This window comes from Xenopus tropicalis, chromosome 1 (assembly GCF_000004195.4).
Source record: "Xenopus tropicalis strain Nigerian chromosome 1, UCB_Xtro_10.0, whole genome shotgun sequence".
Taxonomy (NCBI): domain Eukaryota; kingdom Metazoa; phylum Chordata; class Amphibia; order Anura; family Pipidae; genus Xenopus; species Xenopus tropicalis.
Window position 1 is genome coordinate 52,645,619 of NC_030677.2, and position 25,589 is coordinate 52,671,207.

The window sequence follows — 25,589 nt, forward strand, 5'->3', positions numbered from 1 at the left end:
ACATCTGATATGTTGTCTTTGTACTATTTGCAATTTAACACAGGGTTTAAATAATTTTTAAATCATCCCTATCTTTTTTTACACAGTGTCTGACTTTTTTGAAAAGAAGGTTGGAAGTGCAAACAATAGAAAATGCTTATAGATATCGGAAATTAATTTTTTGGTGCCCAGCACAACTACAAATTACCGTATATACTCGAGTATAAGCCGATCCGAATATAAGCCGAGGTACCTAATGTTACCTAAGAAAACTGGAAAAACTTATTGACTCGAGTATAAGCCTAGGGTGGGAAATGCAGCAGCTACTGCTAAGTTTCAATAATCAAAATAAATACCAATAAAATTACATTAATTGAGGCATCAGTGGGGTATATGTTATTCAATATTTATTTCAAAGAAAAACAGTAAACTAGCTCTGTAAGCGGAGAAGAGGGTCAACAAAAACAATATGAGTGCTACCCCACGCTCATTGCACATTGGCAAACTGGCAGCAGACCCAGTCCCCGGAGGAGATGTAAGGGGGAATAAGTATTGCTAGTGGGAGCCTAGGCGAGGGCACTGGAGGGTCTGGTTGCGGGTGGCCTAATTTGCACACAAAGGACACAGGGTGCTAGTCTGGAGGGACCCAACTCGAGTATAAGCCGAGGGTGACTTTTTCAGCACATTTTGGGTGCTGAAAAACTAGGCTTATACTCGAGTATATACAGTAAATGACTTCTCTTAACACTCCTCACCTTTAGGCTTGTGATTACCTTCTGTGTTACTGCTGTCAGTCCGACCGTCTTGGTCGTGCTTATGGCCCTGTTTAAGTCCCATGATGCTTCATACAGCACCCAAGATAGCATTTACTCCTAAAACAGGAGTCTTAAAGATACCATACTGAACATACTGTTTTTAAGCATAAATCTAAATATTTTTTAATTTTGCGGACATTTTCTGACGTGAAGTAGTAAGTACAGAAAGCAAAGACACAGTAAGCAGTACTATGAAGAACTTGCAAAAAGTAGTGTGCTTAATAAAATGTGCATGGATTGGAAAGAACAAAGCTCGGCATTTAAGCCTTTATATTCCTTTGGAATCCTCATTCTTGAAAGTAACCCCCACATCATGGGTAATTGTTGCTGGCTCAGATATTATACCCACATTAACAGAGAAGGGCTTACCCGCAGATACCTTAGTACAGTTCCCAGAATCCTCTGACTGCTGCTGTGCTTTCCAATAGCAATACCATTCAGATCTTATACCAACACCCAGCGTTGTATTATTATTATATATATCATGAAAGATCCACCTGCTCTTTAAAAGATGCAAATAATAAAAAATCAATAGCAAATGCACCAAAGACTGTTTGTTATATTTATTTATTTTTCCAGCTTCATACAAACTGGATGTAGAAGCATAAACATAGTACATTTCTACCATTTTCAACAAAAATATAACCAATATGTACAATTATTGTATTAAAAATACAAAAGGGATACAGACTCTACCAATGTCTTTCTAAAAGACATACAGGTACAAGTAGTATCAAAAGTATGAGGGAATCACCAGTCAGTTGTACATTCTGCACTTGACATCACAGAGCGAACTGAGATTAGCAGTCCTATTTCCTACAATTACATAATGCTCATTTGTGCAATGTATATGTGTGTGTGTATAGGTGTGTGCATGTGTGTGAGAGGGAGAGCTGGGCTTGTCTGTCTGTCTATATGCACGCCCTCGCCTACATAAGAAAAGCTGGCAAATAATGCACCTTACATGGAAAATTACAGAGGCATAACTGACGATGAGATATAGAAGCAAGTTCGAGAAAAGCCATGATAACAGGATAGAATCATTAAATAAAGCACTGACATTGTCTTACACAGTGAAAAAACACTGCATTCTGTTTCCTTAATCTTTTTTTCATTTGTATATATATATATATATATATTTATATATATGTATATTCACTGATCAATATGATCAGCTGAGCTCAAATGGAAAAATAATAATAACCCAATGACAACAAGTTCCTCACACAAGAGTGTCTATCGGATTGGCAGCCTTCACTTATCCGGAGTCTGTGCAAAGAAGAAGACGTTAGAGGATGCCGATATCGGTCACCAGAGTGTTATATAGCAGCTGTGAGCAGTCACTGCACCTTGGACTTTCCCACAAGGGCAGTGTCCCACAATGGTATTAATCCAGTCCCATTAATGTGCTGCAATCACAATGTCTACAGGTTGGGTGGTCATCAGAGCTTGCCATCCGGTCAGTTTAACAGCTAGTAGCATTAGTTGAGGGTCTAAGCTGCCGTCACTTTAATATTATCCAGTTCAATTAAAAATCTCTATAAACATAAAAAACAGTCATAACTTAGATGTGAAATAACACTGAAATTTCTCCTGATGTAACAAAATTCCACTCTGAACACAAAGCGCGCCCCCTCGTTGGTAGATGGGCCCTCTAACACACAGGATGCCTCACACATTAAAGGGTCATAGCGTAACAGAAAAGGCAGTGTAAACAAGGAAACCAATTCATCATGTGTGTGTGTCCAGAGACTAATTCATTTCAATCTCGGCCGACGTTAAAAAGAGCTGACACAATCACAGATCCAGCATGGCTGTTTGAATCCAAGTTGAAGACCATGCTAGGGATTGTATTAAAGGAAGATTAAAAAGAAAAGAACACTCTCCTAGGCATGAAGGAGTGCAAGAAGGGTTCTGCGAGGATTGAGGAGTTTGGAATGATACTGTGCAAGGTGACAGCCAGCGACCGGCGGGACACAAGGTTGCTGTGCTGTGTATTTCAAGCCACATAGTTTTTCTTCTTTTGGGAACAAAAAGTGCCAAGGTGATTTCTTCACAGTATTTCACATGCCAACGGTGAAAAGATGCCCAGTGCTGCTTTAAGGCAGAGAAGGAGAAAACAGGTCCACAACTCTTGTTGGTTCAGGTCCAAAGGCTCCCACTGTATAGGACATCTGCTTGTGCTCTCCTTTTTAAGGCGGCTCATCCAGGAATGGGAAAAGCTCTAATCCTTAGACGGCAGATACTTGCTCATCATCGGCTGTAATGAACAAACAGAAGGCAAACATTGAATATACAGGCGGGCACACTGAGTTATTACAGGCATTCATGCAATGGCAGAGAGAGCGATAGTGTTCTACAGGCCCTGTATACCCTCAGCACTAAAACAAACAATGGCCAGTGGTTAAGGGGACATTATGCTGAGCAAGGGAATCCAACGGGTGAGCTACTGCTCAGTAAATCCCACCAAGAATTGTGTCAAGATATTAAGTTTGGCCACTTAAAGTAAAACTATACCTCCAGAATTAATATTTAACCAACAGATTTATGTTATGTTAAGTGACCTATTAAAGAATCTAACCAAACTGGAATAAATATTTTTTATATTCTTTCCCTTGAGCCACCATTTAGTGATGGGCTGTGTGCTCCCTCAGAGATCACATGACCAGAAATAATGCAGCCCTAACTGTAACAGGAAGTAGTGTGAGAGTAAAAGGCAGAACTCTGCCCATTAATTGGCTGATGGGGCCTAGCATGTATGTGTGCCTTGGCTTGTTTGTGTGCACTGTGAATCCTATGATCCCAGGGGGTGGCCCTTAATTCCTATAATTTTCTAATTTTCCAATAGAAAAAAAAAGTATATGTTTATGAAAATGGTTTATTTAGATGAAGCAGGGTTTTACATATGAGCTTGTTTATGGAATATATTTTTATAGAGACTGTTTGGGGGTATAAATTTCATTGCCTAGGGAGAAATTTCTGCACGCTTGTTGTTAAACCCCACATCGTCAGCAGTGCGTTCACAGCTTTGTGCATGGGGGGGGCAGGTGACTGGCTGGGTTGCCCACGACTGCCCTGTATAGAACAGTTGCCCTGTATTAAACCAAATTAATATATTCAACTGGTTAGTGATGTTATATGTATCTCTTCCACTGTTTCCCCACCTATTTTTCTTTTTAGACCCCCCAATTTTGGCAGGAAATGTACTTTGTAGTATTAGTGAGGCCCTTTGTGTGCAAACCAGTGCATAAACCAGTGATTCCCAACCAGTGTCTATGTTGCTCACCAACCCATTAGATGTTGCTCCCAGTGGCCTGTAAGCAGGTGCTTATTTTTGAAATCCTGGTTTGGAGTCAAGTTTTGGTTGCATAAAACCCCATTGCTATGTCAAACAGAGCATTCTGTAGGCTGCCAGTCCACTTAGAGGCTACCAAATAGCCAACCATAGAAACATTTTTCATGCTTTTTGCTCCACATCTCCATTTTACGTGTGAATGTGGCTCATGGGTAAAAAAAGGTTGAGGACCCCCGGCATAGACAATTCATAAAGCTGCCGTGATGGCAATGTGCATAATATATAAGTGAAAAACACACCAAAAAAATTACCATCATCTTTTTCTGTAACCCCTTGTGCCTGATAGAGAGCAAGCCTTGGGTCAGCCTCGTTTGGTTTATGCCACTGGGGTTTGTTTGCAGTCCTGCCAGAAGTCTGATTATGTGATGGCGGAGAGGTTGCTGCTGACCCTTCACTTTCACTTCTCCGAGCCATCATTCTGGAACGCTGCAAGGCCACATTGTAATCTGGTGGCTTTCTGGATAGAGGTGGGTGTCCATCGGCAAAGTCAGCTATGGGGATTCCTACATAGCCTGGAGGTGTGGGCGGCGGTTCTCTGTACCGGCCTTCTTTCCTTGCTGTGGTAACACAATACACTACCATAAGAGACAATTATTGTCACAAAAGAAAAGACTCAAACGAATAATAAAAAAAAACAAAAAACATAATGTAATAACCAGCACAGGATGTCTGAGGGTGGATAACAAAGACATATAGTTGGTATGCTTATTTGTTTGAATCAAGCACCTATTTTATAAAAATGAATCACTGTTAAGGTATGTATGAGTTAAATACACAGTTTAAAGACAAAAAGATTTGGCACAGGAGGAGGAGAGCTATGGGCTTGTGAACACTGACTATTGTGCAGGTATATCTGCAGCACAAGAACCATTGGTACATAAAGTTATTCAGTTAATCACAACTTTACAAATGATTCTTATTGTAGTAAAGATGAATGAATAGTTATCATACAAAATGCTCTTATTTCAGCAGCCAGAGCAAAACAGTACATAAAGGGACAGGGGAAGCTATTAAGCTTAGCTTGTTCAGTACAGTACTACACTAAGAGCTTAGAATTATGGTTGAATTGGTCATTTTGCACTACAGAAGGCTTTTAGAGAACTGTAATAATATCACCCACAAGGATTTGGCATTCCTGTGCCGACTGAACATAAAAACAAAGTAAGGATGAGAAATAAAACAGAAGGTGATCTTACCAATGAGCCCTTTTGCAGAACTTGCAGTCACAGCTACATGTGTGGGTACAGGGAGAGGCTTTGTTTCTTCAGGAGTCATTGACGTTATACTGCTGGTTTCAGCTTCAAGGGCCACATCTTTCCCACCTCTTCTCTTAATGGTGCCGGTATCACCTTCTGAGTCCTCGCCCCAGTAGCCTGTTGATGATGCCCAGCTGGCTCTTGACTGTGCTTGATCCAAAGGTTCTCTTCCTTGGCTGTATCTGCCATATTTTGTGCTATGATCAGGAAATATCCCGTGGTCCATGTGGCCACCTGTGGCCCAAAACCCTGACCCATCAGCTGTGTTATCAAAATGAACATGACCAAAAGGAAGAGTCTCCCAGCTTCTCTGATGTGGGATAGTTTGTATGTTATCATGGGATCCGCTGGAACATGAAGTCCAGCTTCCACGGCCACTATCTGCTGCATCTAAAGAAGCTCGATCCCCCTGATCCTGGGAAAGCTCCTCCATGCTGGGGGAGGAGAGAACTGTTGCACCTGCATAGAGGCCCCGAGTCTCTGCCACTGGCGCGTAAGAGCTGGAACAGATTTGAGGAATATATTAAACGATAACTTGCCCTTGTATTTACATTATTTCCTTTAAGTGACCAGTGACATCAAAGTAGGAACAAATGCATAGCAGGTTATTCCATCCTGTACATATAAAATTTCCTGCAAAACTATATACAACTTTATTTATGGGATATACAAATATATACAACTTTATTCATGGGCTGCCCCCACATCCCTGAACAAGAAAAACAAAAATACACATACATAATTAAAAATATCATGCTATCAAGTCCACAGACAAAAATATAAACACAGCAAGTCACATTAGTCCATTTACACAAGAGGTGTACAATGTATATGCTGCTTTCATGTAAAACTACTATAATTGCTATCCAGAAATGTGACTGAATTTATGGCAGGAATATGGTGTGAAAGTTAGGTAAAATAAATAGCATATTTATAAATCTCTATTGTAGTCCTGTATGAATGAATGCCATGCATAGTAAGTTATACTGGTTCTAGCAATATTATTCTACAATATAATTTCCTTCAGGTTTAGCTTTATTGCACAGAAGTGGAACTGTATTGTGACAGTCACACTAGTGTCAGGACACTCACCCTAGGCTGCACTGGTCTGCATCTATAATGGCTCTTCTGTCAGCCCTTCCCACACCAAGATTGGTCTCCACTATGCTTAGGGAATGCCTCTGCCGCCGGTCATCATGCAAGTGCACGCAGTCAAAAGAAGAGTTACTGACAATGCTGGAGCGGGAGGAGATTTCACTGTGCCCTGAATCAGAGAAGTTATCCACTGTGCCACTAGCTGCCATTGTGTAACCTGCAAAACAGCACATATAAATAAGAATAAAAATGAAAGCCTGCCATGCTGTAGTTTATAGATAAACTAACAATAAAGTGATAAAGTTACAACTACACATCTACTTGTATAAAAGCCTGGAACTGAACTTGTAACAATTATATCAGAAGGTAACATATTATTATGATTCAATGTGTCATGCTAATTGAATGAATAACCCAGAAATAAAAATGGCACAATGCCACTATTTGCAGTGCTGAAATTTGCCACATTTTTTAGAGAGCAGTGGAGGACTAATCAGTACTGAATATTACAGTGGCTTGCAAAATTATTTGGCCCCCTTGAACTTTTCCACATTTTGTCACATTACAGCCACAAACATGAATCAATTTTATTGGAATTCCACGTGAAAGACCAATACAAAGTGGTGTACACGTGAGAAGTGGAACGAAAATCATACATGATTACAAACATTTTTTACAAATAAATAACTGCATAGTAGGGTGTGCATAATTATTCAGCCCCCTGAGTCAATACTTTGTAGAACCACCTCTTGCTGCAATTACAGCTGCCAGTCTTTTAGGGTATGTCTCTACCAGCTTTGCACATCTAGAGACTGAAATCCTTGCCCATTCTTCTTTGCAAAACAGCTCCAGCTCAGTCAGATTAGATGGACAGCATTTGTGAACAGCAGTTTTCAGATCTTGCCACAGATTCTCCATTGGATTTAGATCTGGACTTTGACTGGGCCATTCTAACACATAGATATGTTTTGTTTAAAACCATTCCATTGTTGCCCTGGCTTTATGTTTAGGGTCGTTGTCCTGCTGGAAGGTGAACCTCCGCCCCAGTCTCAAGTCTTTTGCAGACTCCAAGAGGTTTTCTTCCAAGATTGCCCTGTATTTGGCTCCATCCATCTTCCCATCAACTCTGACCAGCTTCCCTGTCCCTGCTGAAGAGAAGCACCCCCAGAGCATGATGCTGCCACCACCATATTTGACAGTGGGATTGTGTGTTCAGAGTGATGTGCAGTGTTAGTTTTCCGCCACACATAGCGTTTTGCATTTTGGACAAAAAGTTCCATTTTGGTCTCATCTGACCAGAGCACCTTCTTCCACATGTTTGCTGTGTCCCCCACATGGCTTGTGGCAAACTGCAAACGGGATTTCTTATGGTTTTCTGTTAACAATGGCTTTCCTCTTGCCACTCTTCCATAAAGGACAACTTTGTGCAGTGCACGACTAATAGTTGTCCTATGGACAGATTCCCCCACCTGAGCTGTAGATCTCTGCAGCTCGTCCAGAGTCACCATGGGCCTCTTGGCTGCATTTCAGATCAGCGCTCTCCTTGTTCGGCCTGTGAGTTTAGGTGGACAGCCTTGTCTTGGTAGGTTTACAGTTGTGCCATACTCCTTCCATTTCTGAATGATCGCTTGAACAGTGCTCCGTGGGATGTTCAAGGCTTTGGAAATATTTTTGTAGCCTAAGCCTGCTTTAAATTTCTCAATAACTTTATCCCTGACCTGTCTGGTGTGTTCTTTGGACTTCATGGTGTTGTTGCTCCCAATATTCTCTTAGACAACCTCTGAGGCCGTCACAGAGCAGCTGTATTTGTACTGACATTAGATTACACACAGGTGCACTCGATTTAGTCATTAGCACTCATCAGGCAATGTCTATGGGCAACTGACTGCACTCAGACCAAAGGGGGCTGAATAATTACACACACCCCACTTTGCAGTTATTTATTTGTAAAAAATGTTTGGAATTATGTATGATTTTCACGTGTACACCATTTTGTATTGGTCTGTCACGTGGAATTCCAATAAAATTGAGTTCAAAGGGGGCCGAATACTTTTGCAAGCCACTGTAAATAAATGATATAAAATAAAGGAATAAAGTTATTCTGATGTACCTTTCCTTGGAGAGCACTGCGGGGATGTCGGAGGGGATGAAAGCTGCGAGGATGCATTTGATATGGTGTCCTCTGCTTGCTTCTTGTGCCTTTCCAAACTTCCTTCTTCTGATAACGAAAGAATTTTCTTTAAAGCTTGGGGAGAGTTGATGCCTGTCAATGGAGAGTGTTATTCTTACCAATAGGTTTTGAAATAAACCAACACTGACCACTTTCTTCCTGGCATGTAATAATAAATGTGCAAGGAACCATTTTGCTCCAGTTCATAAACAATACACACACACATATATATATGCACTCACTGAGCTCTGGTTGCAAAGATACCTTTGTGCCATTCTAATAGAATTTAAAATCCATCAATTATACATTAATACATTTCAACACCCAGTTATAGGTGTCTGTGAATACTGCTGTTATTTTCCTTTTCTTCTCCACAAGAAAAGAATAGATTTTGCATAGATGTCAAATGAAACATTTACAGACCTACATTTCATGGGGAGGAAGAGACAACCTGACCTTTAAGTGGCAACCCATATGCAAGTGTGCCTCATATAGCCCTGGCCCTGATTGAAAGGTAAAAACAAGTATTTCATAATTTTTCAATAGTTTTACCACTAAAGGAAACCTGTTCAGTTCTCCAATATCATACTTCGGAGCATGAATGCTAAATAGAGGTCACTTGTACATCACTATAGTTTTCCACATCCCCTGTTTATTATAAAAATACTTTTGTTTATAGAGGAGAAATGACAAACTTAACCAAACAGGAATAAATACCTGCTGTTTGCGACTGTGTATATCGTCCCAGGATGTTACAGTGTACACAAACTGCTCATTTTATCATCAGATTTGGATGCATTTCTGAGACAGACATACTTTTAAGTCTGCTGCCAAATTTACAGATTTATGGCACAATTTTATGCTTCCTATTTAAAATAATCCCGAGCAAAGGAGAAATAAAAAGCAATAATAGATATAGGACAATTATACACCACAGGGCAAGTAGACTTACCGAAGGGTGGAAGATCCTTGACTGGCACTTTCTTACGAGATGGGTAAAGAGCCACAGCAGGAACTTGCAATGCCTGGTTGACCTTAGTTTGCTGCTGCTGTTGCTGTTTGTGTTGTGCTGCTGCCCGTGGTGCCACAGGCGATGTGTCTGGCTTCCCTGCTCTCTTCTCACATGGATTTTTTGGCACTGAGTAAGTATTCAAAACCATATTAGTACATGTGTATGGCAGATTTGAATTTCATCAATACATAGTTAATAAAGAAAATTCATTAAAGGGGATGTAACCCCCCCAAATTATGCTTAATTGAAGAACATTAAAAATTAAAGAAATTACTTAAAGAAAATTTCCAGTACACATTTATTACAAATTGTAAGTGGTTTTAAGGTTATTTGTAACAGAATTCCAATTAAAAGTGGTATCTGTCTCTTGCTATCCTCTACACTGCTGGTTTTGACTACTAAACCAACTAAGTAGAAGCCAGCTGATGAACAGACTTGTGAGTATGACCTTATTCAAGGCATTGTGGGCATTGGGAGTCTTGAACACACTTGTCCCTACTATACATTGTTTCAACAATCAGGACGGGCAGTTAGCGCAGAGAATAAAGGGCATTCAATAGCAACTGCACTTACGAGCAACTTTATAAACATTGAAAACTTGTAATTTTGCCTAATCCGAAATGGCATTAGACAAAAATGTTACTTATGGTTCTGCAACCCCTTTAGATTCAGTTCACTAAGACTCCACCCTGAGGACCATGTTCAAAAGTGCAGACAGTGGCAGATTATTCTGTAAGTGTTTCATAGATCAAGAGATCTGCCACAAATTCAAATGCATAAGCAGATTGAAGAAAATCAACAGGTGGGGTGTGCTATAGAACCCTAGGGCTACATGCTTGCAGTACTCACAGCCTGAGCAACACTGGCCTAGCACAAAATCAATTTAAGTTCATTGTGAGAGACATGTCAGAGAGGGAAATAGATAGCAATCCACAATTAGAAACTGTAAAGCTCTCACAAACACTGCAATAAATGGTTGGGTACAATAAAGCATTCCCTTACATGTGTTGGTTGCTGGTTCACACTGTACAGAAAGTGTCTGAAGATTCTCTTCATCCATTTCAAGATCTAGATCAGATAAGTATTGCTTCACCTTGCGAGCCATCTGAGCATCTTCGTACAGTTTCTTGGCATTAAGGAAAGAGCTGCGACGCACACGTTTTTTGTGTCCCCCCGACTGGGCGACGTCGAGGACCGTAGCATTGGTGCTGCCTTGACTCAGAGACCTTTATAAATAAAAGAGAGAGAGGTGGATATTAGAAGTGATAGCTAAAGCTTGACTGGTAGTAAGGTAGGGCAGACATAGGTTCTCCTAACAGTGTATGCCCATCATGCCTTATTCCAACCACTCAAAAACTGAACAAACAAAAATTCTAAGAGGGGGTTTTAAATGCACTTAAACTCAACAAAACCTTCCCACTGAAAAGTACTCATGAGCCACCCCTGCATGTCTACAAAGTAACCCAGCAGTTCATTTCCTGAACCACTAGACTAATGGCTCCACCACCAGTCAAAACACCTCTCTTGATGTCTGCTATTGACATAAATGGCAACAACTGAATATCAAAATACACCTGTCACCAAAGGTGGGCAGTGATAGGTGTTCAGTCCCAGCCATGCCATGTGTGCCATTATCCTAGTAGTTAAGGAAACTGTACTTAGCCAAAAGAGTAATTAACATAAATATTATTAAGGCAAAATAAAAATTGTGCAGCCAAACCCAATTCATTTTACGGTCTTAATCTGTCTGGACTCATTTTTTGGTAAAAGACTCAATAAGGCAGACTGTCTGGATAGCTAAAAATGATTGTTGGTAAGTAAGATCGTTAGTAATGGCACTATGGATTTTTTTTTCATGCAACATGTATCTTTTGGGGAAAGTAATGGAATTATCTCTGTTATGCAGGAGGATGGAGAGGCAACTGAATATGTCATTAGCTAAGCTGCAATTTAAAAGCTATTTTCACTCTATATACTGAGCTACTGAAAAATATTCATATAAAAATAGCACATTTCAAGGAATAAGATTTTTCCCTGTAAACACACTAGACATCTTCCATCTTTGTTGGTTTACAGTGATGATTATTAATTTTTCCTTGCATGAATTTAATTGCATGGGTGTGTATATCAACAGTCTGCTGGCAAGAGGGTTAAAAAGGGAGTCAAAAGCAAAAAAGCAACAGAAAGGAAAATGATGCAGATGGGAGAATGGAATCGGGGGGGGGGGGGGTGCTATGTGTGATATGGCCGCTAACCGACTTACCCCAGACTCCTCCACTTCTTCTTCCTAGAAGTAAGAGCCATGAAGAAAGAAGCATGGGTACAGGAAGAGACAGAGAGAAGGGGAGAGAGAAAGATCACAAGCTCAGAAAGAAAGGACCAGACTTCGAGACAAGCAATACTGGAAGCCAACAGGACTAGAGTCTAAAAGGCACACAACGGGAAGCAATGCCAGTTGCGATAACATTTTCAGAGAATGCTTTTGACTTGCAGTTCTGTTCACTGTTCTATAGTAGGATCTTGGTTTGAATCAAAATGCACAAAATGAGAGTAATACTTTAAAAGAAGCGAGTCTCAGACTTTGGTTTAAGCCATTCCTTGAAGTCACAGTTACAAGTTAAATAAGTTGAAACATTAAAGGCTTAGAAATTCATTTAGGCACCCCCTAATGACTATCATTTCTAACATCAGACTGTGGCCCAACACTCCCCTTGCAAATATTTAGTCTCTAAGTTTTTCAGCAAAAAGGTAAAACACAGGGCAATGATGAAAGATTCCCTTGATTTTAAAATGTCAGTCTAATTGACATTCAAGATAGGTTTCCAGGAGTGCCTAAAAGTGCAAATAAGTTCAGAGCCCCCCTAATGAACCAGACCCATAGGCTGTCAATCATTGCTCTACATTATGCCCTAGCTGATACAGAATGGCTCCCAACCTTTCCTTCATATTTGGGGAGCAATAGCAATAGTAACCACTAAAGCACTAAAGATTGCCTATCCCTCCTCTGTGTGCACAGACAATACATTTTTGCAATTCAAACCAAGAAGCTTAATCAGTTTATTAAAGCATGCTACTTATAGCAAGATTAAACCTAATATTCAAGTTGCTTTCTATGAAAGTGATGCTGCCTGCATTCACAATATATATATGCTTGTGAATAAAACAAGAAGCCTTTTCATAATGTTTCAACTTGTATTTTAGATTTAGCTGCCATTTAATTTCCCCTCCCCAACACTACAGTGCCAAACGCCAGCAGTTACTACTAAGCACCATGCTGTGCTAGAGATGTCAAAAACCTTCCCAGATACCTTTGGTTTGGATTTTTCCTTTGAACAAATCCAAGGCCTACCTGGTTCGGAACATAAGAGCTGGATCCATATTTACTGAAGCCATTCTTCCCACATGGCGGATTTCTTTTGCAATCATCCTAAGCTTCTCAAAGTTAACTAATCCGTCTACTTTGGAGTCATTGCCTGATTAAAGAAAAAGCATCCAATGAATATGTTCTCCTATGCTACTTCTATGTAGATATACATCATAATACAGGGTACACCACTTACCCTCATGAAGGAAGGTGAGGTCTTTCTTAATGACAGGAAATAAAGGTATAATGGGAGGCTGAAGGTTCTGACTATTCAGCACATTCCGATATTTAGCCATGTTCCTGGAAGGGTCAAAGAGGTCCTGGAGGTCTTGAAAGAGTTTCTCATATTTGCTTGGGAGTTTTTCCCAAGTTGTTCGGAGTCTTGAAACTGGTGCCAAATTTAAGCCACTAGAATGACACAAGCAGCTGTAAGTTTGCATCAGCAACTTAAGAGACATGCCAGCAACTAATGTATCAGATTGCAACAGTGCTCTGTGAGTAATGCTCGGCAAGGATGCTCAGTAGGAGCTACAGCAGTTGTTGTTGAGCAATGTATAAACTTATGTATAAAACTAAAACAGTTTAAAAAGCCAGTGATCAGATTTAATATACTTCTATTGGAGAACATGATAGAGAAAACTAATCTAATTCTGCTGTCACTGCTTGAGATGCCTGCCACAGGATTGAATGGGAACAGCCTGACACTGCTGAAATGCATGTTGTTGGGTCATAATTACTTGTCACCAATGACAATCTAAAGGGTGACAGACAGCAGAGCAAATGCATGTTTGCACTATGGGGGTACTTGATGTGCTTTAAGCATTGCATTTTTTAGGAGCCGACCAAAGAGAGCCTTAGCCCATAAGATTAAAAAAAAAAAAAAAAAAGTAATTTAATGGTTTGCAATGTGTTCCATTTTCAATGTGCAGGGCCCTTTCTGCCTTGTGTATCTGTCAGTATTTGTATGTAATCTGCAAAATTATGTATGCCCCCCTCCTATTCGGGACCAAGGGTATTCCAGATAAGGGGTTTTTCCGTAATTTGGATCTCCATACCTTAAGTCTACTAAAAATTATTATTTATAGTTGGGATCAATTACAAGATACTGTTTTATTACTACAGAGAAAAAGGAAATCAGTTTTAAAATTCTGAATTATTTGATTAAAATGGAGTCTATGGGAGACAGGCTTTCCGTAATTCGGAGCTTTCTGGATAACGGGTTTCCAGATAAGGGATCCCATACCTGTACTATATAAGATGTTTTGAAAAGGCTTCATTAATAACTGAATGTAAGATGCATGAAGCATCCAGTACTTATCATCTTATCATCTTAAATTGATGGAGTGTGCACATTACCTAATGATAGCAAACATGGAGTTGAAGTTCTTGCACTCTCTACAATGTAGTGCGATCTTGATAAAATGCTTGATGATTTTCATCCGTTTTAGCTGGTTAGTTTCCCTTAGAATTTCTGAGGCCACCCAGAAGGTCTCTTGGTTAATGACTTCTTCGAAGTTTTTGAGGTTGGTGCAGCCAGTTTTCATTTTCAGTTTGAACAAGTCATCAATGTACTCGGTGGGCTCAATGTTCCTAAATAGCTCAAAATTTCTCATAGACAGCTGTGTTGCCACTTCAATGGTGCTGAGCTGTAGCAAAGAGATCTGACTTTCCCTTAGAAGATCTTGGGCATCTTCATCTGAGCATAGTGTTTCAGTTTCCATGTTGTTTTTTAGGTAATACCTGAAAGGAGAGTGGAAGAATGTCTCAGTGCCACATTACAGAGTGAGACATTCATTTCTGGTATCCAGGCTACTTAAAAATATGACTTTTTATGCTTTCATGGACTACAACTAATACATAACTAGGGATGGAACCAGGAATATATTGAGGGTTTCAGTGCATGTTATGCACCATTTTCACCATTACAAATAACCTCAGCTATGTCCTATACCTGGTCAAGATGCTAGATGCTTCATTTTGCTGCAGAAAATATAATTATCATGACAATACCTGCCACTGAGTTGTATTCTGTCAGCCAGCTTGGAAAGCTGATCAGGAAGCCGCCTTTGTTTGATGACACCTTCAGGGGTGACAGACACTTCGCACAATGAGTAGGCATCAGGTACCGCAGTTAATGCAAATTCTCTGATTGCCTGGATGACCACTTCCTTAGCGGTGGTGTCCTTGCTTATCATTATGTAACGGCTCTGCTGATCGGCCTTGAAAACTCTCAGCACCTGGTCCGGTTGTTCTGCAAAAAAAAAAAAATAGAACTGTTCAGTCAACAAAAGGCATGTACGCCTTGATGCTTTGGTCAAAGACAAATGCAGCAATTACATCAGGTCTGTCTTATAACTGTAAAACAATATGTTCAGAAATACCCTCTCAACATATTGTTAAACAGTTATAAGATAGGCCTGATGTAATATTTGGGCTCTTACAACTTACTGGACCACGCTAAATACTGTTTTGAAGGGCCCTGTGATTGACAATTTTGGTGGCTTGCCTATAGGATCCCCAAAAACAATGCTGGTATTCTTGAAGCAAGAACAGCATTTATTTTTGGCAATTAAATTGACAGCAGAAATAGGAATAAATGCTGGACTGTTTGAATCTGCTGTCTAGAAGCAATACCTTTATTTGGATTTCCCGCTCCAGGGTATCTCCTCGTGTGCAGAAATAAATTCTATTAACATGGGAGGATCCATTAGAATGATTTATCTGTGTGTGGCTAGCTAATGATTTATTCACAAAGCACACACAGCTAGGGACAGAATAAGGAGTAACCATCTTAACATGAAGTAAAACAGGCACAAGGCTTATTCCTATTCCCCATAAATCTGCACCTCCTGTGCATGCAGACTTAATGTACAGCCCACCCTATAGCTGAATAATACATTTAATTGCCTTAGATCATCCTAGTCTTACAAGGTATCTTTGATTTTAAAAATAAATTAAAAGATACAACTTTCAGGCAGTAGATTTACATAAAATAATTTGCACCACAATTGTGAATTTATTTTGGTGCTTTTACTACTTTTTTTCATATGCATCCATGGCAAAAATATCTCTGATAAATACACAATAATTACCAACTCAGAATGGAAATTCATTTAATACAAATCCAAAGAAGTCCTGACCATACACCATAGGTTGCATGAGACAAAAATGTATGATTTTAGTCCTATCACACTAAACTAATGTCACTGCCGAGTACATGACCAGCAGAAGCACATACATTTTTACCACTGGGTGGTGCTGTTAATCAAAGAAAAGGACTGATTTACAAACAAATGACATCATAGGCTTTTCTAAAAACTCACCAAGGTTACCTTCACCCTGTATGAGAACAGGTGAGAGCAGCATGCAGACTGGAAGTTCAATAGAGTAACACAAACAACAAAAAGCCAGCCTCACACTGCATATGCTTGGGCCATACACAAATAACTCAAAACCCTACACTCTGCCTGTTTATTTTTAGCCCCAATTATATGCCCCCCCCCCCGTGCGTTTTTCTCTCCCTTAGAGGTGTTTTTAATTTTTACCATTCAAAAAGCATTTTAGTTTTTGCACCAAATTAATTGGAAGTCATTTTTTCACCTCTTTCAGAGAGTGTTAAATCCTGCTATCCTTGCCTTGATCACTCCCTATGTTTCTCAATTGGTGGAAATACGCCAGCAGAGAAAATGCCTGGTGTGCCAAAGGACCTAAGACAGATACAGTGACTGTAAGGCTTATGCCACATGTGGCAAATTCTTAGCATTCAGACAAAATAAAGGCAAAGAATCCTCCCCTATGCTTGAATCAGTGCTCTTCTGTGTCTGCACCCGGCCACATGGAGTGGATTTTGGTAAGAAAATGCACCCTGTGTGCTTGCACCTTGGCTGATACAGTGGATCTGGGTGCAGATGCAGAAGAGCACTGGTCAAGCTTAGGGGCGGATTTGCAGCACATTTATCTGGAGGCAGAGAATCCACCACTTGTGGCAAAATTTTCATGAATAACGGATGCCATTTGTGGCACACAAGCAAAAGTGTCAAGTAAGTATTATAATTGTACCTAAAAGCACAAATGTGCACCAACATGGGAGCTGTATCAACCCATCACAAGGTTCGGATTGACCACATACCATACACATCACAGTTTTGTTTTGTTTTTAAATAGATATGACCCTATGAACAGTGACTACCTTGAACAAAATCTTAAAAAAGAAAAAAATTAAAATATATGAGTTAATAGGTGTGAGGACAATAATCCTTTGAAAACAGCACAAGTGGGGATACATTAACAGCAGGGAAAAGTTTCCAACCTGGTGTAGTATTAAAGTCTAAGATGCGGTGATGGGATTGCAGTAAATCCGGATTGCTGGAAGATAATGTCCCACTGACAGGTAGTGTAGCCGGCATGTGCTTGGTCTGTCGGAGACCGACAATGCTGTCATCTTGAGACTGACCGATTCCAATATCACTGCAGAAAACAAAACACATTTATTAACATGAATACCAGTGACATCAATGTCCATGTGTCATAGCAAATGACACGTGCTGTAGCCATTAGCAGTGCCTGAGGCTAAAGCACCTGATGTGTAAGCAACAAATCTGACTGGGATAAGTGTAAAGCAACAAATGCTACTGATACTTGAACACATGCAACAAAATGAAACATAAGTTCAGTATTAGCTTTTAGGCTTAACATATACTTCCTCTTAACATCCTGCTTGCCAAAATACTTTAGCAGTTTAATAGCGGGTTCTCTAGCCGAGTCCACACCATTACCCTAATGCTCTAGAGCAGTGGCAATAGAGACTATAAAAGGTTATTACATTAAGGTAATGGTGTGTGGCCGGAGCACCTTCTGTAATAAAAATAAAGTACTTTGGCAAGGGGGATGTACAGAATAAGTATGTTTCAAGTGTTTCTTAGATACGAAAGGACTCACTTTTTAGAGGAAACAAGCTATGCAAAAGCTGAAACAAACACAAGGCACACAACTGGCCTATAGAAATGTACAGGAGGGTTGGATAGAACACAGAAGCTTTGCTTCTCTCTCAAGGAGGGCTAAGTATTGCCTGCCTGTGTGTAGGAGTGTGACCACCCACTCACAACGCTTCAATAACATAATGTGGGGGGAATGAAATGTCAGCAAACATTAAGAGGTAAAGCCTGACTTCACCTGACAAGGAGGCTGAACTCCTCTTAGGAGACCAGAAATCAGGTGTAAATGGCCTTAGAATGTATTCTGCCAACAACACAATAATGTCAGGGGATAGACAAATGAAATGAAATTATTATGGATGGGCAATACAGAACAACAATATTGTGCATAATTCATTTCCGCAAGACAAAGGGCAGATAAAAAAAGAAGCTTTGAGAGTATTACATCATATGGCTTCATACCCCAACATAACATAAGATTTAAACCCCAACATAACTAGGAGTAAAGCCTGGTAAGAGCAAACTTGTAGGTTTGCACATCTTAAATGACGGGTTTTGTTGCCGGGGAATAAATTGAGAAAAGGAGTGTCTCACTTCCGCTCTCAGGAAGCCCAATCCCAAACCCCTTTGAAGACCTCTGTATGGACATGCTATTGAAAGGGCTTCTCGGGTACAATGAACCGTGTAATTGCTTTGGGATAGAAAGTTGCCAGGAATAGTGGAAGGGCGTGTTCTCTTTGTAATGGAAATTATCCTCAACTTACTCATAGTCATAAAAGAGAATCTGATTAAAGGAAACACTCCTGCAAAATGCATCAACACAAGTAATTACAGGCATGTTCTGAAAATGTGCTGCTTCTGTGTCTTTCTGAAGCCAGAGAAAATGAAAATTGTCTGAGCAACCACTTCAAGTATGCCTACACAAAATTGTAGCCCATTACAGCACAGTGGCCCATCACATAGTTCAGCATATAAAGGAAAGCATACATGAGGAAGAATGTCACTATAGCAATATTCAGTGAGACAATTTTAAAGCAAATCAGGTATAAATCTATGTCACTAGTTACACAGCCACTAACAGGGAGGTAGCACTTCCTGGCCCCTTGAGGGCTCACTAGAGAACAGAGAAGGTGCAGCGCCTTCTGTTATTCAAAGCAACAATTTCCTAGTCAGATTCTACTAACTGGATGTAAAAAGCAGCGCTGATGTCTATGGATACCAAATGATCCTGACACTACTTTGACAGCCTGTGATTGTTTGCACACAGTGAATAGATTGCTTCATTCCCAGTTGCATCAATGCTTTTGTTTTATGCAGCTAGGACCCAAGCAGCCAGAATTATAAATGCTATGGCTCAAGGCAGCTATAATGTCAGACATATGCAAACCTATTCAGAGTCTGACAAGATTATATTGGAGAGTAATTTAGCAGGCCCAATATGTTGCACCCTTAGCTTCATGGTAAAGTATAAATACCCCACAGAATACAAATCAATGTGCACGACCGAGTTCTATTCATCCTTTGCTTCCAAAGATCTGACTAGACTACATTTTTATTCACTGTGGGACTAATTAAAATTAAATATCACCTTCACTGAGATATTCTCCAATGTATCCCCTTCAAAAATTGCTTTGACAGAGGCTCACAGTAATACATCACACCTAAGCATGTAGAATGCATACAATTGAGCGAATAGTTTAAAATTATGCTAAGTTTGTAAATTGTGGGTAAATATGGGAACATTTTCCAATGGAAGTCAAAAAAGCAGCTACAACAGTCTTCATATTTTACACCTTATATCTGCAATTATTCAACATTCCTTTTCCATAAGGGCTGACTGTTTCTCTTTAAGCTATGTAGCCCTTTACAATAGCTGTTTGCAGCTATGTCTGGTTGTTCAGATAAAGTTCTCAACATGGCAAGTGCTTGTATCATTTGGTGTGCAATTTAAATATTGTTTTCAGTCAGTGAGATTGTATGGTGGTACCTCCTTATGAGAATTAGTCCATACATTGACAGGGGCAATCTTTCTACTGATATAACACCATTCCCTTACTTGTAAGGCTTTTGAGGCAGGATACTGATCCGTGTCTTGTCAAGAATCTTTTTCAGCTTGTTTCGTCCTCCGACAGTATTGGCTTTGCCCTTTTTGCTCACTTTTTCAAGTCCAATAACTTGTTCAACATCAACGGCAAGGTCTGGAATAGAATAGCGGCTGGCTTTTTTGATGTCTCCAATTTTGGGCAAGTGTGGGGCACTATTTCTCTTTTCCTCTAACATTCTGGCCAGAAGTTCCTTAAACACTGTTCAAAAAGAAATAGAGACAACAGCAGATTATAATTAGCAAACGTAGGAGTATACAATAGCATACCGTAGGATTTGAGCTTAAATAATACATACATTTATTGATTTTACTTCTCTGTGTATCTAGTGCCAATGCTGTATCAAACTGTAAACATGATGCACGCTCTAACTGGACCTTTACTGGGCAACTAAATTGTTACTGCCAGTACTCAACGTGACTGAAACTTGCAGTCTCAGGCATCATAAAAACCCAGCTATAGAAAAAGATTCTAAAAGAGAAATCAGGCTATAGGTTTTAATATGTCTCCCGTTCAAAATCACTCCCCACCTACCGCTTGTGTCAGAAGAAAGCATGTTGTAAACGGGGTGTTCATTTCTTACAGATATGGCCCAGGAAGATACAATAAACAGCAACAAGCTCCCTCAATATTCACACCAAACTGGCTTTATTGTCCACCCCCTCTTCTGACTACCAAAAGAGCAGGCTAAAACACTTACTTTCAGAACTTTAATTAGAATTTACAATGTAAGATGTAATCCAGAAAATAACAAACTTACCAAATAAATTTGTTTTCACAGTGAGAGACAAGTGAGTATTGTTCCTTAGGATTTCCAAAGCCTTGGTAAGTTGAATGTTTTCAAAGTTCTGCCCATTTACCTCCAAAATCTGAAAATAAAGAACAGTCATAAAAGGTATAACCGACCTTCAAATTCTTTTTTCTTTTTAATATCTTTGCCATTCTTCATACAAATTGTGACAGACATTATTTATTTAGTGTATTTCATGCATTGCTTTCTCTGCTGTAAATGCCAAAAAAAAAAAATAAAACCTAGTGAGTAAGGTTACTGTACCTGATCCCCTCGCTTTAAGCCAGTCTCTGCTGCTTTGCTTCCTGGATCCACGCTGTCTACAAAGATGCCAAATCCCTTGTCTGACCCTCCCAGCAGGTTAAAAGGCAAGGGGGCTTCTCGGGAGGGCTTTGTTAGAGTTATCAATCTTCTTTTTGCTTTGGCAGCACATGCAATATTTAATAGCCTTAGGTGGCCACCCATTTTCTGAAAGCAGTAAATGAGGGTAAAAATAGACTGAAAACACTCAGAAATGAATTAATCATGCAAAGCATTGTTCTCTGATTTAAAGAGCAAAGTCAGATTTTTTTTAAGATGACATTTATCATTCATGTGTATGTTGTATGCATGTATCTTTCTAATTATCTATATGCAAATATACATGCAGAAACATTTATATCATATCCCTAACAAATGTATCACCAAAATAATATTTCAATTAAAATACATTAACTGTGAGGTTATAATAGTTTTTACAGGGCATCATTATTTCTCCTAATAAGGAACTTCCAACCTGTGGCAGTCACAGCTACCATCAAAAGGAACTGGAGAGCAGCAGGTTGGATAGCCCTGCCATATAATTATTTGAATACAACAAGTACCCCCCTGGCAAATGCCTTCTGTGCCTTGACAGTCCTAATAACAAACTGTATATATATCTTTATATAATATCATACAATAAAGTAAAAAATAAAAAAAGTGTTACCTCACGTTCCAAATTGTTCTCAAATTCTTCCAAAAATCGAGTCATGGCTGGGTCCCCTTCAAAGTCATTAAAGTGATTATTTACCCAGAGCAACACTACTCGTGTAACCTACAAGCCAAAGGGTGATTGCAATGAATTTCTATGTAACATTCAGTAAAGTAGACATATGCTGGAAAAATTGAAACAATAATTTTTGCATTCAGTTGAATACTGAAACCTCCAAAGATTTAGCTGAATCCAATCCTTATCTAAACAAATATATATATATAAATATATAGATATTTTGGAAAATGTCTAAAATTGTGAGTCATTTTTTTTAACAAAAAAAGCGTCACTTTTAGACCAGAGCTTTGGAGTTATGTAACTTTAAGGGGTCAGACTTAGTTTTGCTAATCCTTCAGTGTGTTCTGGGATTTGGCTGAATCCTGAAATAAGTGCATCCCTAGTGTAAAATGACTGCTTAGAAATAGCTTAGAAGAGAAGCTAACAGACATAAATGCAACTAAAACTATGCTCTCTTACACAAAGAGATATTTATTTTCCTGACCTTGTCCCTGAGACTAGGGTCATTAAACCACTCCAGTAGTTTCTTTCCCACTTCCATCGGACTAGAAAGGAAAGTTCTGTAAGTGAGGAGAAAATCTTCAATATATGTTGGGTCAACCACAGAATGTTCTTCCACAAGATGCATGGTTAGGCGTTCCGATGTTCCCTAAACAAAAAAATAGCATTATTAAACAGTATATATGGCAGAGCAAAACCAGCATGATAGACCTAAGTGAGAATGTATAATGCTTCATTAATGCTCACTCACATCTTTTCTATCTTTACCACGTTCATCTGAAAGGCTTAAGGCTATACCCTTAAGTTTACAGAGACAGAAATAAAACTATTTCAAAAATAGCAATCAGCACCCACCAAACTTGCAAGTCCAAAAATATGGTGCATGTCACATGGTGTCCACTACAACCGAATCCATAAACAAAATGCTGGGTGCAACACCAACAGAAGAATATATTTAAAAAGCCTTGAATATCACACTGCATGAATCGACAACAATGCAACACTTCGGCCTGAAGGCATTCACCACAGCATTCAAGGCACATAAGTGCTCACAACTGCACATTCCCCATTTAGATCAATAGGGACAACTAAAGATGTTTAAAGGAGAAAGAAAGGTAACAACTAAGTAAGCTTTATCAGAAAGGTCTATGTAAATACAGCCATAACGCTACACTGACTTCTCTGTCAAAAGATTAGCTGTGTCTGTTTTCCTCTGCCAGAGACATGCAGCTCTCTGCTATCCCCTCTCTCCTGCTCCCCCCTCCCTCAAGAATGTTAAGAACTCACTCCCCCCCCCCTTAGGAATGTGGATCTAAGCCAATCAGCAGGAAGCTGACTCAGTCTAACTAACTAAGCATGTACACCATCTTGCTTTTGGTACAGGAGTGAGGCATTATGGGAAATTTCTTCACACAGCTCAGTGTTGTTTCTTCCTGTTTGGCCTTTCCTTCATCTTTAAGGGTGCTTTCGAAGCAGCTAAAATGGCATGGCTCAAAGGCACTACATGCAGGGTTGCCACTCTTGACAGCTGTAAAAACCAGGTTTGATGACATCAGGAATGGTCTGATGGAGTCCAATTTTTGCCCAGGTCAAGGCTCAAACCCAAAAAAGAAGTTCTGAAGCTCTTAGTATTCTAAAGTTCTTAGTGTTTTTTATGTAATCTGTATGCTTGATGTATACACCATTCTATAGTGGAATATGTTGCTTTATAAATATATGTGATTACAATACTTGTCATGATTTACTTCTCATCATAGATATGCTACATAATTATCTTCACATTTATTTCTATGTATTACAGTCTACTTTTTTTGTATAATTATTTTTTTTTTTCTTTTACCTTGATGACAATATGACCTTTCCTGGTTCCGGTGCGATCAAGCTCTCTGTGCTCTTTCACCATCACAATCTCACCCTCCTCTTCCACTTTCTGCATGTTCTTTTCCACCTGATTGAGGATGCGGCAGTAATCTTGCTGGGCGATGCACACAAACTGGAAAAAGTAAGCATGGAGCAGAAGATAAGAGAAGGTTACAGCAGAATGGCAGGCAATAAATCAAGTGCTTTTTATTAAAGGCAAATTGAACACAATATCACTTTTTTGGTGACTTCCAATTTTCTTCTTTATGATTTTGTTACATTCCAGTAAAGATGGCTTGTAGCCTTATCAAACTTATTGTACTAAGTGTCATTTCACCTGTGCTCTAGTTAGCATTCCGGACATGCTGGCATGTCACAGTGAGAGCCATGTATGTCTGAGGGTGACAGCAGCAGATGCTGCCTATAGTTATCCACTGACATCACAGGGCTTACAAGTAAAAATACAGTAATTGTGGATTTAATAATCTTGCGTTGTCCTACCATTCTGGAGAAAGTAATTGACTCATAACTGATATTAATTAGTCTAATTGATATGCTCCATGCTTGCACTTTTTTTGCACTTAGTTAGCTAAGGATAATAAGGCTAATAATGCAACTTTGTATTAGTTAACCTGTTAACCTGGCACATTACCAATTTTATTAATTAACACTCAAATATAGGGGTCTGGGAGACACAACCACTCAGTTACAAGGCTGCATCCCTTAGAATCCTGGGTATTGTAGTCATTTTTCCTGATAGGATTGGACAATGAAGGCAATTGTCCCAAAATTACCTTATCTAGCGGTCTCTTTCTTACTCAACATTTAGAACTTGAAAGCAATGTAATCTGCACATGTTGTATCCTGTAAATGACTGTTTCAGTTGCCTGCAGATTGCAAAGTAACCTCACTGCTCTACTAGCAGCTTGGCCTGCTGTTCACCTGCGTACCTGGCAGTCATCCACTTTGGTTCTCATGACTCCCTTCATGTATTCCTTCTCCATGGTTGGCGACACACCAAAGCTGTTCCCCATGCAAAGTATTTCTGTCCTGCCATCAGGATATGTCACTTCTACTGAGCCATTTAAAATAACTGACCAGGAATCGAGCTAAAGGCCAAAGGCAGAGAAGAACAGATTAGCATCCCAGTGGAAATATTTAAATGGATATCTGTTCATAGGGGACGATATATATTCTTCGCATTAGGAATTATAATCTTTTTCCTTATATGGTGGCTCTAATTATACAAAGATATAGGCACACAAATTTCATGCACAGTGAGTCCCTGTTCCACACAGCTTATGAGTTACTTGCCCAAGGCCACAAGGAGCTGACACAGGCAAAATTAAATGAACAAAAATATTCAAGGAAACATGAAGAGATTTTACTGCAAGAAAGTTGAAACCATTAGATGTATCTGAACTAAGCCAGCTGTGAATCTGAATCTTACTCTAACTCAAATAACTTGTTATTCATTTCTCTTTCAGCGAATTCATGTAAATATAGCTACATAACCAGGGGTGATTCCTAACTGCTGTTCACCCAAAATGGAGGGATGTATGTCTGAGCAACATGATTAGGACCCACTATGCTGCTGAATAACAAATTATCCCAATTCAAAAGTGATATGAGCTTTTTTAGTTGAATAACAGCCAAAACCAAATTCAGACACCATGGCTGCTCTGTAAAGCATTCTACAATAACTCACCCATATATGTTTGGTGTTAATTTTTTAGATGCCATCCTGTATGTAATCACTGTTCTGGGGGTACTCTCCCAGATTACCTGTTGTTAAGGTCTCCTTCGGGGTTTAAGCAAAATTCCTGC

General features: G+C 39.5%; 1 protein-coding gene across 10 annotated transcripts in view; it reads right to left on the minus strand.

The window, feature by feature from the left end:
- Window positions 1-1,342: 1,342 nt before the first annotated feature.
- The window catches only part of rapgef2 (Rap guanine nucleotide exchange factor 2), a 168,975-nt gene continuing 144,728 nt past the window's right edge, over window positions 1,343-25,589 (minus strand). For 5 of the 10 annotated variants that reach the window (XM_012956496.3, XM_012956489.3, XM_012956514.3 and 2 more), the window contains 20 exons: window positions 24,713-24,871; window positions 23,743-23,895; window positions 22,387-22,551; window positions 21,840-21,947; window positions 21,137-21,340; window positions 20,843-20,951; window positions 20,037-20,283; window positions 17,356-17,513; window positions 15,057-15,297; window positions 14,403-14,786; window positions 13,243-13,454; window positions 13,032-13,155; window positions 11,946-11,969; window positions 10,685-10,908; window positions 9,623-9,808; window positions 8,611-8,763; window positions 6,498-6,717; window positions 5,346-5,905; window positions 4,389-4,724; window positions 1,343-3,054 (listed from right to left, as the gene is read on the minus strand). In XM_012956496.3, the coding sequence (XP_012811950.1) occupies window positions 3,026-3,054; window positions 4,389-4,724; window positions 5,346-5,905; window positions 6,498-6,717; window positions 8,611-8,763; window positions 9,623-9,808; window positions 10,685-10,908; window positions 11,946-11,969; window positions 13,032-13,155; window positions 13,243-13,454; window positions 14,403-14,786; window positions 15,057-15,297; window positions 17,356-17,513; window positions 20,037-20,283; window positions 20,843-20,951; window positions 21,137-21,340; window positions 21,840-21,947; window positions 22,387-22,551; window positions 23,743-23,895; window positions 24,713-24,871 (3,996 nt within the window). In that variant the 3' untranslated portion in view covers window positions 1,343-3,025. 10 annotated transcript variants of the gene reach the window in all.